The sequence below is a fragment of the Amblyraja radiata genome, chromosome 24 (genome assembly GCF_010909765.2).
Source record: "Amblyraja radiata isolate CabotCenter1 chromosome 24, sAmbRad1.1.pri, whole genome shotgun sequence".
In the NCBI taxonomy this organism is placed as follows: Eukaryota; Metazoa; Chordata; class Chondrichthyes; order Rajiformes; family Rajidae; genus Amblyraja; species Amblyraja radiata.
This window is the reverse complement of record NC_045979.1, coordinates 4,681,387-4,697,422: the sequence shown is the minus strand read 5'-3', so window position 1 is coordinate 4,697,422 and position 16,036 is coordinate 4,681,387. Positions and strand designations below refer to the sequence as shown.

At 41.8% G+C, this 16,036-nt stretch overlaps 1 protein-coding gene across 1 annotated transcript in view; it reads left to right on the top strand.

Moving 5' to 3' along the window:
- Positions 1-1,150: 1,150 nt before the first annotated feature.
- lrig2 (leucine rich repeats and immunoglobulin like domains 2) overlaps positions 1,151-16,036 on the top strand; it is a 67,093-nt gene continuing 52,207 nt past the window's right edge. The window contains exon 1 of the mRNA XM_033042304.1: positions 1,151-1,578. Within this exon, the coding sequence (XP_032898195.1) occupies positions 1,382-1,578 (197 nt within the window). The 5' untranslated portion in view covers positions 1,151-1,381. The remainder of the gene's footprint in view (positions 1,579-16,036) is intronic.

Sequence of the window (16,036 nt, the reverse complement as noted above, 5' to 3'; positions counted from 1 at the left end):
CACCCTCTGACCTAAGAAATTCCTGCTCATCTCCTTCCTAAAGGAATGTCTTTTAATTCTGAGACTATTTTCCCTTCAACCATCTGCCCAAGCCCACTCTCCCCCCTCCTTTCCTATGTTCCTTTCCACCCATAAACCTCTCTCTGCCTTCACTCCTCTTTCAAATCTGCTCTACTTATCTACATGCATTTTTCTTCTTCACTTTTTAGTCATAGAATGATGCAGTGTGGAAACAGACCCTTCAGCCCAACGTGCCCACACCGACCAACATGTCCCATCTAAACTAGTCCCACTCACACGCGTTTGGCCCATATCCATCTAAATCTGTCCTATCCATGTACGTGTCCAAATGTCCACATTAGGATAGTCCCAGCCTTAACTACCTCCTCTGGCAGCTCGTCCCATACACCCAGCAACCCTTTGTGTGAAAAAGCTACCTCGCAGGTTCCTGTTAATTTCTGAAATATTGGTCATAAATTTGGTGCAACAATGCTCCAAATTAAGGCTCAGAATGCATCAGAGAGCATCTAAAACCCTGAGCTTCCAGGGCCTTAAGCGGGCCCTGGATCCCGGCATTGAGGGACATCACGCTTCGCGCTCGTGATGTGCGCAGCGCGCACATTATTTCACATGAAGTTTTTTGTAATCCTGTCATGCCACCCCCCCTTTTTGAAAAGCTTCGTACGGGCCTGGCTAGAGATATGGAAGGGCAAGGTGTGAAAACGACAAATCAAAGCTGCCGAGAGCATCGTCTGTTTTGATCCGCCTTTTTCACACCTTACCCTTCCACATACGTCTAGTCTCCCTCTCTCCTGACTCAGTCTGAAGAAGGGTCTCGACCCGAAACGTCACCCATTCCTTCTCTCCAGAGATGCTGCCTGTCCCGCTGAGTTACTCCAGCATTTTGCGGTTTATCTTCAGTGTTGACCAGCATTTGGCGTTCCCTTTCTAAACATGGAAGCATGCCCTGCTTTCCATTTGTGATGGATGTCATGTATCCCCAATGGCAGGTGTGAGTGTGTCTGGGGCTGAACAGTAGCTGTCCTCATGGACGGTCGGTGAGGTATAGTTTAACGTGGACTAATAGAGACTGCGAGTGTGGAGGAGGATAGCCGAAGGGCGGGACCTGTGTTGGAAGTGGGAGGGAGGGAGAGAGGCAGGAGGAGGGGGTCGGACCAGTGGCGGTCGCTGTGTGAGAATGGGCGCTTTGTGTCGGTGGGGGAATGCGCGGCTCCGAGTGCCCGAGGCTCGGTGATCGGCACCGAAGATCTTACTTCAGCTCGACGACCGGCAGCTCCCATCTTGTGTGTGTTTCATTGTGTGGCGGTGAAGGCGAGCGGTGCGGGGGAGGGAGGGGGTTGTTTTGTTGTTGTTGTCGACCATGGGATTTAAGATGGCGGCTGGGCCTGGGCTCGGACTCGGACTCGCCGTCCCGCTGCTCTGCGCCGCTTTCATCCTGGAGGCCGCCGCCGCCACCGCCTGCCCTCCGCAGTGTTCTTGCGCCGACGGCCTGGTGGACTGCAGCAGGCGCCGGATCACGGAGATTCCTCGCCAGCTTCCCGTGTGGGTCACGCAATTGTGAGTACGGCTGGGGGAGGGAGGGAGGATTTGCTTTCTCGGGGGGTGGTGGAGGGGGAGTTGTGTTGTGGGGGTAGGGGGAATAGTGGTGGTGGTGGAAGGAGAACTGTGGGGAGGATGGTGGAGGGGAGGAGGACGTGTTGCTGGTGGGAGGTTGGGGAGGGGGAGTGGTGCGAGGCGAGGGTAGGAGGAGTATTGTGGTGGAGGGGAGGTGGATGTGTTACTGGTGGTAGGGGAGGGGGACGTGTTTAATGGGGTAGGTGAGGGAGGGCAAGGTGTGTGAGGTGGGGCAGGGTTGGTGGTAGTGGGAGTCAGAGGAAGGGCAGCAGGTAGGGGTGTGGGGTTTGGTTGGGGGTGGCATGGGTAGGGGAGTGGGTGGTGGGGAATATATTTTTTAAAGTGAATAATAATGTACAGGATGGCCTGATGCAAACTGTTGAGAGATGTATTAATGGGCATTTACATTACAACAAAACACAAACCCGCACACTTAAGTATCCAATGACAATTGGCATTATATGTGCCTTTTGGCAGTCTTATTCATTTTGTAAAATTAATAGTGGCCCAAAGCAACAAAGTGCCCCAACTTTGTATAATTCCGAGTCTTAACTGCATTACATTTAGAACAATCCATCTAGTGCCTCCATTTGCAACTTAATTGTTTTTGTGATCCCTGTTATTTGTGGAGAATGATGTATATTAAAGGACAGGGATCCTCAGTAACTAAACAGAACAATCTTCCTCATGTAATAAGATCAGAATTTCTATTATTGAAAAATCTGTTTAAACTACTAGTTCAGCACATTTGTACATACATTCAAGCTTCTCCCTTATCCAGCTGCAGATTATAGTTAAATCATTCATCTGGAAAATCAATCAAAAATGGTGATGCTGGAAATCTTTCATTGTTTTTAAATTAAAACACAATTCTGGAAATAATTAGCAGGTCTGGTTGCATCTCTGGGAGGAGAAATAATTAATATTTCTGGTCAAAGACTTCAACAGATCCTTCTATTTTTCTTCCCACACATGTAGCCTGACCTGATTATTTCCAGCATTTTCTGTTTGTATATTAAATCATTCTGCTGGCAGCAGTTATATTGCATTTCAGAACTCAGAAAGTTTATGATCAAGCTGACTCCCCGATTGAGATTTGATCTCCCAATCCTGGCTCTCTGGAAAACATCATGATACTATTCCACTCCTAGCACTGTAAAAGTAGTGCCCAAGGAATTGATAAATGAGTTCTGATGCTTTGGAATCCATTTCCTATGACAATAGTAAAAGCATTTCATAGTAATTGTTATTAGCTGAGGAGTATTCTTTAAATGAAACCTGTAGAGCTATGCGGTAAGATTAAGGGAACTGAACTTTTTAAGCTCTTTCAAAGAACTATCATTGGCACGATGGACTGAATCGCCTTTCTTCCAGGCTTGTGTGAATTTATGATGAGCAGATTTGTTCTTGACATGTTGGTCCAATTATCCCTTTTAAGTGCTAAAATACCTGGAGGTTGTGTGAAAACCTCAGACTTTGGAATATTTCTGAATACTTGTTCCATAACTTACCCCAGGTTTGAAATTTCACTTTTTGTATCATCTTTAATCATTGTTCCTTATGAAATAACTCATTTTACGCAGCTGTTCATCTTGTGTGAAGTATTTCATATTGAAGTCCAAAGATCATAAGTGATAGGAGCAGAGTTAGGCCATTCGGCTCATCAAGTCTACTACACCATTCAATGAGGCTGATCTATCTCTCTCTCGCTCTCTCCTAACCTAATTTACCTGCCTTTTCCGCATAACCCCTGACCCTGAAACACACTTTATAAGCATGTGGATACTATAAAAGGTTAGTCACCTTTACATTAGTAGTGCTGAATGTAGTTTGCATTGGTTAATGGCATATAGCACAAAAACAGGATGCAACCCAACCAGTCTGCAGCAGTATTTGTGCTCCAGTCACAATTCAGGTGGTGCAGCTGGTGGAGCTTTGCCTCACCGCTCCAGAGGTCCAAGTGTGATCCTGACCTCGGGTGTTGTTTATGGATTTTGTATATTCCTCCTACATGCCAAAGATGTGCGAGTTTAATTACATTGTTCGTTTAATGGACTCTGTAAAATTCTCCCTGATATGTAGGTAGTGGATGAGAAAGTGGGGCAACAGACTGGGAGAGAGAATGGGTGATCAATGCTCAATGTAGAATCGGTAGGCCAAAGGACCCGTTTTCATGCTCCACCTCTAAACTAAAACTAAACTCCATCCATATTTCTTCTTTGAAATCTGTTTGTAATCTTCTGTTCCCTTCTCTCGCGTATTTGTCCAATCTTCCTTTAAGCATATAAACTATTTGCTTTAATTGATTCCTGTGATTCACCATTCTTTGGGTAGATGTGTTTTATTTCTGAATTCCCCATTGGTTTCTTGGTGACTGTTGTATTGTTGGCCTCTAATTTTAATAGACCATAGAACAGCACAGGAACAGGCCCTTCAGGCCACCATTGTCTACACCAAACATGATGTCTACTTAAATGAATCCTTTCCACCTCCATGTACGCCATATCCGCATTCGTGTCTGCGTTCGTTTTGAATGTGTGGGTTTGTTGGTTGGGGACTTTTGGACATCTGAATTTCCGTGAGGGGATCAATAAAGTATTTACTATTATTATTATCCCTCCATTCCCTGCACATTCATCTGCTATCTAAAAGCTTCTTAAATTACACTATCATTATCTGCTTTAATGAGATTTCCAGTTATAGGGTGATTTCACGAAAGGTCACTGGAGCGTAGATCCGCACCCACGTGACCGAAAATTTTAACTGGGGGACAAGTGTCACTTCCGGTACATGTTAGTGAATGGGAAAACACGCACTTTCACACCCGTTAAAAACATCGAAAACGGCCCGTTTTTGAGCTGCAATTTACTGTATTAGTCGGGGTGACCGTGAGGCACAGCAACCTAAATTTACAGTCCAAAAAAAAGATAGAAACTAAGGTAAATTCAAGAGGGAGCTGAAGGTGTAAATACAGCGGAAGTGCTAGCGGACATTTGCCGTGGAGATTTAAAGATCCAAAATATCGGGAATTATCGCGTTTGCTCGCTGCATTTCATCAAAAGTAAGGCATTATTGACTTTTTATCTTTATTCATTTGTTATATGAAAAGTATTAAAAGTTAAAAATCCGTCAGTAAAATTGCAAAATCGCCCATGGTTCTCAGGTGGGTTTTAACATGCAAAATGAAAACATTTCTGAAGCTCCATTTACCATTTAAATAATCGTAAACTATCAATGCGTTTTGAAATAAATTTTACTGAGATGCAAGCTAAGGAATGGGATAATGGTCAGCTGTTTGTTGGACAAAAGCAGGACATTTTATTATTTGCCAAAATATATTTCTCAATGTTTCTTGTTTAAAGCCTGCACAATCACCCAAACTACTTATTTATTTATTTATCATCTAATAACAGACAAGCCTGCAGCATGGAATAATGTCAACAATCCTGATTGGGCAACCACTGTGAGCAGGATAGACAATGTGCACAAGAACGCCATCAACTTGCAGAGCTATAGATGCTTGAGCTGCAACCAAATCTGCTTTAACACTCTCTTCTTGTTGCACGTGCATGGCGTTCTTGTGCACATTGCAAACTCCACACAGACAGCACCCAAGATCAGAATCGAACCTAGGTCTCTTGCACTATGAAACAGTACCTCTACCAACTGCGCGACTGCATTATGCCCTTGTGCAGAGTTAGCTGAAACAAAAACCACAGCTCACCAATTTGTCTTGGTGTTCCAGGTTAAGAAGAGCCAAACAGGAGTGTGAACAGGATTAGCTTCTTAGTAGTGTCCACATCAACTGCTGGTTGTTAACATTCTGTGAAAGATATTTAGCTGGGTCTCTGGTGCCTTCGTAGTTACATCTGTGGATGAAACTGGTTGTTTTTTTGTTTCGGGAGAGAATGTTGAAATCAAGATGGTTTTAAAGCTTTGTCTTATTTCACTTTAGTGATAAAATAACTTAACTTAGAGCTGATACTTTTGTGCTTCAATGGGTTGAAATATATCACATTTTTGTTTATACCGCTGCTTGCTGTTCAAGTTCAAGTTCAGATTTATTGTCATATGCACCAATGGGTACAGTGAAATTTGAGTTACCATACAGCCATATGAATAAAAAGAATACAATACACAATAGAGTTTAACATAAACATCCACCACAATGTTTCACACTATGATGGAAGGCATCTTCTCCTTTGTGCACCCGTGGTCGGGGTCTTTGAGCCCTCTGCAGCAGCCGTTACGGATGGTCCGATGTACAGGTCCTCTCACCGGGATGATCGAAACTCCGGCGTCGGAACAGACGGAACACCCTCTGTGGCTTGGAGTTTCCGAATCGGTCGCTTCTTACCAGAGTCCACGGGCCGAGCTGGGCGGAGCTCCAACACTGGCAATCCTTGGCAAAAGATCCCAGGCCTCCGCGATGTTAAAGTCAGTGTCATGCCAGTGGCTCGAAGCTCCGCAGACCACAGCTCCACGATGTTAAAGTCAGCAGGCCCCTGCTGGATGGAGCACTGGCGATCCCCGCCAAGGATCCCAGGCTCCGCGATGGTAATTCAGCCCTGCGCCTGCTGCTGAAACTCTGGACTGTCTCCGGCAGGAAAGGCTGCGCCAATCCAGTTGGTAGGCCGTGGGAGGGGGGGGGGGGGGAGCGAAGATGCGACATTGAGAAAAGAAACATCTCTGTCCAGGTAAGTGACTGAAAAACGGTTCCCCCCTATTCCCTCCCACCACCATCCACATACTAAGAAACATTAAAACATACATTTAGACACACTAAAAATAACTAATAGGGTGGAAGGAATAACGCAATGGAAAAGATGAAGTATAGTACCTGTTGCACAGCAAACAATCCTGCGGTTTATGGGGATGTTCCACCCTTTCGAGAACATCTTGAACAAAGCCTCAAAACTTTTTCTCTGTCCACCTGAAATCCTCCTTCTGTGGCAGAACTCAAAATACTGTCTGTTTTGGGTGTCTGTGGCTGGGCCTGTGAGTATTGTGGTCTGCCCATGTAATCAATATATCAGTAATAGTGTTAAGGTAACGATCAGGATTTATATTGATTGACAGATAAATATTTGATCATGAGATTGAGATAAAAAGTCAAAGTTGTATTCCATTATGGAGTATGAAACTGAACAGAGATGCATAAGCTGAGTTTTATTTTTGCTGGAAGGTGGACAGGTGGATTGCTTCGCCACTTACCAATGACATCTATATACTGGTAAAATGAATGAATGGAGTAGTGTAAACGGCCTGTCCCACTTTCACGACCTAACTCACGACCTTTTTTATTCGTGGACATTTTTCATCATGTTGAAAAAACGCCCCGACCAACTTGATGCCACGAATACCTACGACTAGCATCACGACCTACCTACGACCTCGTGACGACCATGCTGCGAGTACGAGTCAAAGGCAAACTCGGCAGAGGTCGTGAATTAGGGCGTGAAAGTGGGACAGGCCCTTTAACAGGCTGGTGAGTGAGTACATCTGTGTACTGAGGTGAGCAGTCTGTTGGACCATTGGTGCTTCCCCTTGACAAAGTGAGCAATGGATGAATGTTCAGCAACTACAAATTTACATTTGCACAGTGCCTCCACTATAATAATAATAATAATAATATCTATATTAAAACATCCAACTTATTTTACGGAATTGTCAAAAGAGTTTGCTCAATAAAATCCATGGGTTTTAAAGGTTCTTTTTAAGTGTGTATGTCTTTGCAGTTTCGAGTGAGAATTTTGGAGCTTAGGTTGTTGAGGGCATCGTTGAATATTGTGGAAAAACAATGCTGTTCAAGTAGTCAGATGTAAAAGAGTAAGGAAACTTCAAGAACTGGAGCTAGAGGATATGATGAGTTGCAGGGGATCCGGGGAGTAGGGGCTTATGGTGATGCTTTTGAAGTTAACCAAGGATTTCAAAATAAGCCTTCTGAAGAAAGTTCAGAAGCTAGGCATAGATTCCCGTAGAAAACAAGGAACCGCAGGTGCCGATTTACACCAAAAAAAAGATAAAATGCTGAACTTAGCAGGTCGGGTTGCATGTCTGGAAAATGTGGGTAGGTGATGTTTCGGGTTGGGACTCTTCTTCAGACTAGTCTTGCCCAGTCAGACTTTTCTCCTTGATTCCATGGGATAGTTTCAAACACAACACTGGCAGGAGGGTTGAAGCAGATCTTGCATGCAAATAGGTCTTACAGCATGAAAGCAAGTGATAGGTCGATAATATTACCAAGAGGTGAAGGAGAGCTTTTAAAATGCACAAGCATAAAGACTGGTGATATTAACTAAAATGCATGATTTGATATTTGATTCTTGTGACGTTGTCTTGAAACTGAAAATAATGCTCATGTAAAGTAATCTGAATTTAATTTGTAAGTGGAAAGATAAGAATATCCTTCTGGTAAAGTGAGGTCTCTTATTGCATTTATAAACGTGATTATATCTTTAATTGTGGTGTTTCCTAGTAAGGAATGTATGTGGTCCCTATGTTGGATTTATTTTGGTGATAAAACAGGCTTTACTTCAACAGACTAAAACAAACAGATGATCATGTTTCATTAAGTAATCGTAAGATTAGAAGGCAATTACTGTTGTGGTAGACTATGTATTCATGGATGAAGGAGCATTCTCCAGTCTTCTCATAGCATCCAATTATTACCTAAATGTATCTAGGTTAAACATATTCACTAATTTTCACATCCATCACACCAAAAGAACGTATTGGATTCACATTATGCCTTCATGCACAAATTGTATTACAACGATGGCCTTTCCTTTCAGTAATGTGAGACCAATTCCTTCAGTCTGAAGAAGGGTCTTGATGCGAAATGTCACCTATTCCTTTTCTCCAGAGATGCTGCCTGATCCACTGAGTTATTCCAGCCTTTTGTGTCCATCTTCGGTGTAAATCAGCACCTACACTTCCTTCCTACACGGTCTGTAATGTGAGTGCATGTAATTATTCTCCATATCATGCGGAAAAGAGCTTGACAGCATCCCTATAACCTCATACACATTTTATAGTTGGTATCTTTGGTCAAGTCCTCAAGATCTTATTTTGACTTTATTTACTTATTTATTTGACTTATTTTGGTGTGGGGGGGGGGGGGGGGGGGGGAGGTGGTGGATAAGATGAAGAATCAGCCCGGATGTGATCTTGGGCAGGTATGAAAGAGACTAAGCCAACACAACTAGTGTTGTGGTAATTGCGGTTTTGTGTTTGGTTGATGTGTTTAATATTATTCCTAAAGCGCTCCATTTCATTCTTGCTTTTTACACTGCCGTTCTTTGTGTAAGTTTGTACGTGAAACTAAGTATTTCCATGAGCATTTATGATTTTAGAGGTTTGTTAAATATTTATCTATTTAAAAATTCTTCATGGCTATAAATTGTTGCAGTCTATTTCAATTCATTGAAGCGCTGCTGTTTTTTCTTTCAAATTCATTTTGTTCCATGGTCTAATTTGTGATTATTGGTTAAAATATTTTAGATTAATTTTCAATTGAGTTTCTTGGATTTGAAGCAGCATTGTTTAACTTGTGTGGAGATTATGTTCATAAAACTCAGTATAGTTAGTATGTCATTGTTCTGATTTTGGTGGAGCTACACAAAATTATTGGACTTGTTCAACACAATGTGATGAGAATATGAAAATAGCACTCCTTTTAATTGAATGGAGAAATTATTAAACAGAATTCTGTTCCACATTGGTATATGATGTCTTGGTGATTCTGTAAATGTATGATTTCTTTAAAATGCATCGAGCATAATTTGCAGGAAGATTGGTATTTGGTCTGCACAGATAACACTCGGCTCTGTCCCCTCTCTAAAGAGGACATTATGCTTTTAATCCTTTCAGTAAAATCAGATTGAGGTTACTTGCTAACGTGTTGTATGCTGTGGTTTTGTGCAACAGCAGAAAATTCTGATTATATTTTTGTAAAGTATCAGTTTTCTAACAATAAAAGGCAATGTAGTGGCAGTAAACCCTCGTTTTAACAGACCACTTTATAACAGATTTTGGTTAGAGCGGACTGACCCACCGGCTGCTTGTGCTGTCCAGCTACCTCCATGTGACCCCTGACTCTGGCCGGACCTTCTACAGCCACTGCTAGCTTACAGCGTCCTTAGCTGCTTTCATGGTCGGTCGGTCACCAAGGGTCATGACCATTTTCTCCACCGATCCTTGCCTCTCTGCCAGCCGCAGGCAGGCCAGGGCCATCAACTCATCTATATTCTAGGCCCAGTTTCAGACCAAGAGACTGAAGAAGGGTTTTGACCCAAAACTTCATCTATCCATATTGTCCAGAGAAGCTGCCTGAGTTATGCCAGCATTTTGTGTCCATTTGTGTATTAACCAGCAGCTGCAGTTGTTTGTTGCTACTGTTTATACAATGTCTAATACCGTAATCGGTTACAGTGGACAAGCGGCAATAAAATACATAATTCCTTCCATGTGGTCCATTATACTGAGGGTTGACGGTCCAGAATGCTTCAGATAATATTGTTGTTTTTGGACAATTCAAATTATCATTCTTCTTTGAAAGTCTCTGTAAAATAACCAGTCTTTCTAGTTATCTTAAAGTTGGCTTATGTGGCAATCTAACACCAAATGTATTCGGAATCAATTTGGCTTCTACTGACCATTGGGAAATGCATAATACTTAACTTTGTGGTTAATCTTTAACAAGCATCACCAATGTGTCTTTTCCCAAACCTAATTTAACCCAGTCAATTTTATTTTTACAGGAATAGGTTACACAAGCCATTATTGTATTTAGATTAGTTTGGAGATACAGCACGGAAATAGGCCCTTCGGCCTACCGAGTCCGCACCGACCAGCGATCCCCACACATTAACAATATCATACATACATACTGGGGACAATTTACATTTATACCTAGCCAATTAGCCTCCAAACCCGAGTCTGGTAGGAAACCCGGAGAAAACCCACGCAGGTCACGAGGAGAATGTACAAACTCCATACAGACAGCAGCCGTAGTCGGGATTGAACCTGAGCTCTATCGCTGCATCACCGTGGCCGTTTGGTTGGTTAAGTGATGATCACGATTTCGCAATATTAAATAGAACTGAGGTTATAGTAATACCACTTCGGCTGTTTTGGAATTCCCAGAGAACTGATCAAAGTATAAAGTTTGGACATGGGTTTTTTTACTCTTTGGAAGATCGTGATTCATGAAAAGGGCATTTTTACGTTTGAACTCTCTTGTACAAATAAAAGTCAATGCTTGACTGAAAAGAAAGGTGAAGAAATGGGAATGCGTAAAAAGCCAGCATCGATTCAAGGCATCATATTTCCTTCCATTTTGTAAGGAAATATGAGATGTAATATGAAAATGTGTGGTCAGTTGCTAGTTTTAAATTTGTTTATGATCAACTATCATAAGTTTATGATCAACTATCAAGACAGTTTTCTTCAAGTGCTCCGGTTTCCTCCCACATTCCAAACTAGTGAAGGTTTGTAAGTTAATTGGCTTCTGTAAGTTGTCCCTTGTGTGTAGGATAGAACTAGTATGCAGGTAATCTGGTCGGCGTGGACTTGGTGGGCCGAAGGGCATATTTCCGCGCTGTATCTCTAAACTAAGCTAAAAGAGATTGAAGTTTGATTGTTGATCAATCATTATTTCACCTATTTTTTTAAATGCTCAGAGCAAAATGGTCTATAATTATTAACAGGATTGTGCATATCATTTAGGATAGATCACCTGTATCGTATGCCGTTATGTAATTGGTTTTATTTCTCAAGACATGTTTGGTACCAATACCGTAGCCCAGATATTCAGGATTTTAATTGGTCTGAAGTGTGTGTTGAAAACTCCCAAAGCTGCTTCCACCAGCCTGTTACCCACAAGATGGTTTGCGAGAATACTATTCAGATTTGAGATATTAGGGCTGATACACAAATGCCTGGTTTAAGTGTTCACATTTGATTAATCATTCTTTCTACTTTCAGCACCTTTCTACCATTGTGCATGTGGGTGACACCATAGCCAGAGAAACATTAGCAAAGGATTCTTTCCAAATATCTGTGCTGTTTTCCACCCATGGCCTCTTTCAAATGGTTTGGAAGTACAACATTAGTTTCCAAGTAAAGTCTTGATTCTCCATGTTCTCTTCAATTGTCAAACCATTGATGTGACCAAGAAAGTAGATGTAATAATAGATGTAGTCCACATGCATTTCAGCAAGGCCTTTAAGGTTCTGCATGATAGGTTACTCTGAAAGTTTGGATCATGTGGGATCCAGCTAGTTGGCTGGCTAATTGGCTTGATGGTGGAAAGCAGAGGATAATGGAAGGATGCGTTTTGGACTGGAGGTCCTTGACTAATGGTGTGCCTCAGGTTGGTGCTGTTTGTTATTCATATCAATGATTTGTGCGTACATATAGAAGTCATAGGAGCAGATCTAGGCCATTTGGCCCATCAAGTCAACTCTGCCATTCAATTATGGCTGATCTATATTTTCCTCTCAGCCCCATTCTCCTGCCTTCTCCCTGTCACCTTTGATGCCCTCAAGAACCTATCAATCTCCACTTAGAAATACCCAATGACTTGGCCTCCACAGTCGCCTGTGGTATTGAAATTCACAGATTTGCCACTCTCTGTCTAATAAAATTCCTCCTCATCTCCTTTCTATACGTATGTCCTTTAATTCAGAGGTTGTGTCCTCTGGTCCTAAACTCTCCCAACTAATGGAAACATTCTCTCCGCATCCACTCTATCCAGGCCTTTCATTATTTCATAAGTTTCAGTGAGGTCCCTCCTCATCCTTCTAAACTCCAGCGAGTACAGGCCCAGATTCCTCAAACGCTTGTCGTATGTTAACCCAATCATCCCCAGGATCATTATTCTAAACCTCTTCTGCACCCTCTCCAGCACCAGCATCCTTCCTCAGACATGGGGCCCCAAACGGCTCACAATACTCCAAATGTAGTCTGACCAATGCCTTATCAAACCTCAGCATTACATTCCTACTTTTATTTTCTAGTTCCCTTGAAATTAATGCTGAAATACCACTTGCTTTAATAAATTCCGATTCAACTTGCAAATTAACCTGTGTAACAAGGAACTGCAGGTGCTGGTTTAAACTGAAGGTAGACACAAAAAGCTGGAGTAACTCAGCAAGACTAGCAGCATCTCTGGAGAGAAGGAATGGGTGACGTTTTGAGTCGGGACTGAAGAAGGGTCTCGACCCGAAACAGGGCTCTCGCTTAACCTTTTTTCCCTGTTGCAAGCCAGGCAACCTTGGCAGCTTTTTAGGTTGCCAAATGACATTTTAGGTGGTAATTTAAGATGGCTTGCTCGGACGAAGTGCGTAGTTACCAGTCGGAATTATGCTCAATGAAGCATTCACATATTATTTCTCCTTCAAATAAAGTCACAAACTAACATATTCACCAATCAAGACATGATATATACCACAATGACATGCATTAAAATTATAATACGGTATCTCAACTCTTTTTACACATTGCAATTAATGCAATTTTTATTATTTCTTTCCACTTCCAAACAAAAATGTGGTTGGATTATTCAGCGTATGATCAACCTGTGTCAATAAATCCTGGACCTTGATAACATATATGCTTAACCATGCACACTACAGATTGATGTAAGCATGTTTTCTGCGAAGGACCGAAAGTTATGACATTGCCATAGCATGGGTCGTTATTGCTATGTGTACAGCAACACTCTCGCTTCCCACATAATTTATCCACAACAAAATGTACAGGTTGCAACAAATTTTCTAAAGGCATTTTATGATAATAGCTGTTAAAACTGACTATACTCATCTGACAGGTTAAACATTACACTAACTAACAAGAGATGGCCAAAGGACATAAATGCAGCAACTGTTTGGTAATATATTTAATGGTGTCAAGACGCCACATTACCGGATCATTTGCCTGATACCTGAATCAGGAGGTGTGTGTTTTCACGCTTCTATACTTTTTGCCCAATAGGAGAGAAGAAGGAGTGGCCAGGGTGTGACTCATCCTTGATTATGCTGCTGGCCTTGCTGAGGCAGCATGAGGTGCAAATAGAGTCGATGGAAGGGAGATTGGTTTGTGTGATGGTCTGGGCTGCATCCACAATTCTCAGCAATTTCTTGGGGTCTTGAATAGAGCTGTGATGTGCCCGATAAAGTGCTTTCCAAGGCACATCTGTGGAAGTTGGTGAGAGTTGTTGGTGACCTGCCGAACTTTCTAAGCCTTCGAGGCATTGGCGTGCTTTCTTGCCCATTGCTTCAGTATGGGTGGTCCAGGACAAGTTGTTGGTGATATTTACTCTTAGGACATTGCAGCTTTCAACCATCTCTACTTCAACACCGTCAATGCATGGTATATGTGCTGCTTCTCTTCCTGAAGCCAATCGCTATCCCTTTTGCTTTGCTGACATTGTGAGAAAGACTGTTGTCTTGCCACCAGGTCACAAGGTTCTCAATCTCCTTCCTCTACTCCGCCTCATTATTATTTTACATCCAGCCCACAATGGTGGTGTCGTCTACGAACCTGTAAATTGAATTAGATTTCTACATGGCTGCACAGTCGTGGGTGAGAACGCACCCTTGTGGAGCAACAGTGTTGAGGATTATCGTAGAGGATGATTTGTCCCCTATTCTCACTGAATGAGGTCTTTGGTCAGAAGTTGAGGATCCAGTTGCAGAGATGCTGACTCCCAAATCGCGCAAGTTTGGAGATGAGCTTGCATGGGATAATGGGATTAACATATGTTCTTGTGTTCCTCAAACAGTGACATTATATCTCTCCTTGCAATCTTCTGCTTATTAACGAGTCTTAAAAATATACAAATGCTTTGCATAACAATGCTCTAAGTTGACATGAATGCAATACTCCATTTATTGTAAGTGATTATTTGTAAATTGAAATCTCCTGGATATGTATTTTGATTGCATGAACTATGCTGGAATTTGTGTTAAGTACACTTTTTTGTTTTAACTGTTGCATATGATTCCAATGGTTCTATTCCCAGTGGTAGATCAGATTACAGGGTTGCTTGTGTTTCTTTACTGACCTCAAATGAACAAATTAGTTTCGGAAAAGTCAAAAAGCAGCATATAGTTGCTCATCATTTGTATGCATGGCGTTAAATATATGTAATTTGGTAGTCTTGCACACAGTCTGTGGGAATATAATGAACAAAGAGCAGAACTGCAATCACACACTGGATCTATCTTGCCACAATTTTAAATGCTCTTGTTCTTTAACATGCACACCATGTTAAAAAATAAGTAATCGCATAACTTGGTATTTTCTAATTTTGAGGATATTTTAAAAAATAGCAAGTCAAAAGTAAAAATAAAATTAAAGCAGCCTTAACCTGGTTGGGTCTTTTAAGCTATGGCATCAACCCACGAGCTGAAACATTTTAAGCTACAAGATGAAGAAATGCCAGTATCAAACTACATCAGGCGGCATTTGTACAAACGAAACAAAGTTGCTACTTCATGCACACTCAAGTCTGAAAAAGGGTCCCAACCTGAAACGTTCTGTCCATTTCCTCCACAGATGCTGAATTCCTCCAGCACTTTAATATTTTGCTATTTCATATCACAAATCTTCATAAATGAAACAAGATCAATGTCCTGAAACTGGTTTTCTTTTCAGATACTGCCTATCTTATTTTATATTAAGGATTTTCAGTACATTTCAGATTGTTTTTTTTCATTTTTGTCATCCTCATGGTGAGGTGATTCTATAGGTTAATCGATTTAATTAATCACAGTAATCATCCTTGTCAATTAGCTAATGAAATATTGAACCATAATCGTGATTGGCACTAATTTCAAGGAAGTCCAGCATCTCTCCCAATGAACTTTATTAATTCCTCAGCAAACAACAAAAGATTGTTGCATGTCTATTTAGGACTCGTGTATCTAAATTAGTGTGTGTACGCGCACACGCATATAAATCGTTGCTCCTGCAGTGATGTCTTGGTTCGTGGGTGAATGACATGCAGCAATTTGTGATATAAAACTCCAGCCACTGGAGAATTTTCATTGATGTTCACTGATGTCATTTTTGCGAAGGCTCATTGACACCACATCCTGTCAAATGATGCTTTGATGTCAAGGGTAGTAGTCATTCTACTTTTTGATCTGTTTGGGCCAAGGGCTGGGATTGCACACGCAGAAGCCCCTCAAATTTACTGCCGTGCAACCTACTCGCCAATAACCAGTTTGATTGGGACCATTCAACTGGTGGAGGCTGGTAGAGTCATATGGCACGGAAACAGTCCATTCAGCCCACATTGTCCAATGTCAACTAATTTGCCCATGTTTGGCCCATATCCTTCTAAACCTCTCTCTTCAGCAAGCAAGAATTTCATTGTCCTACCTGGGACACA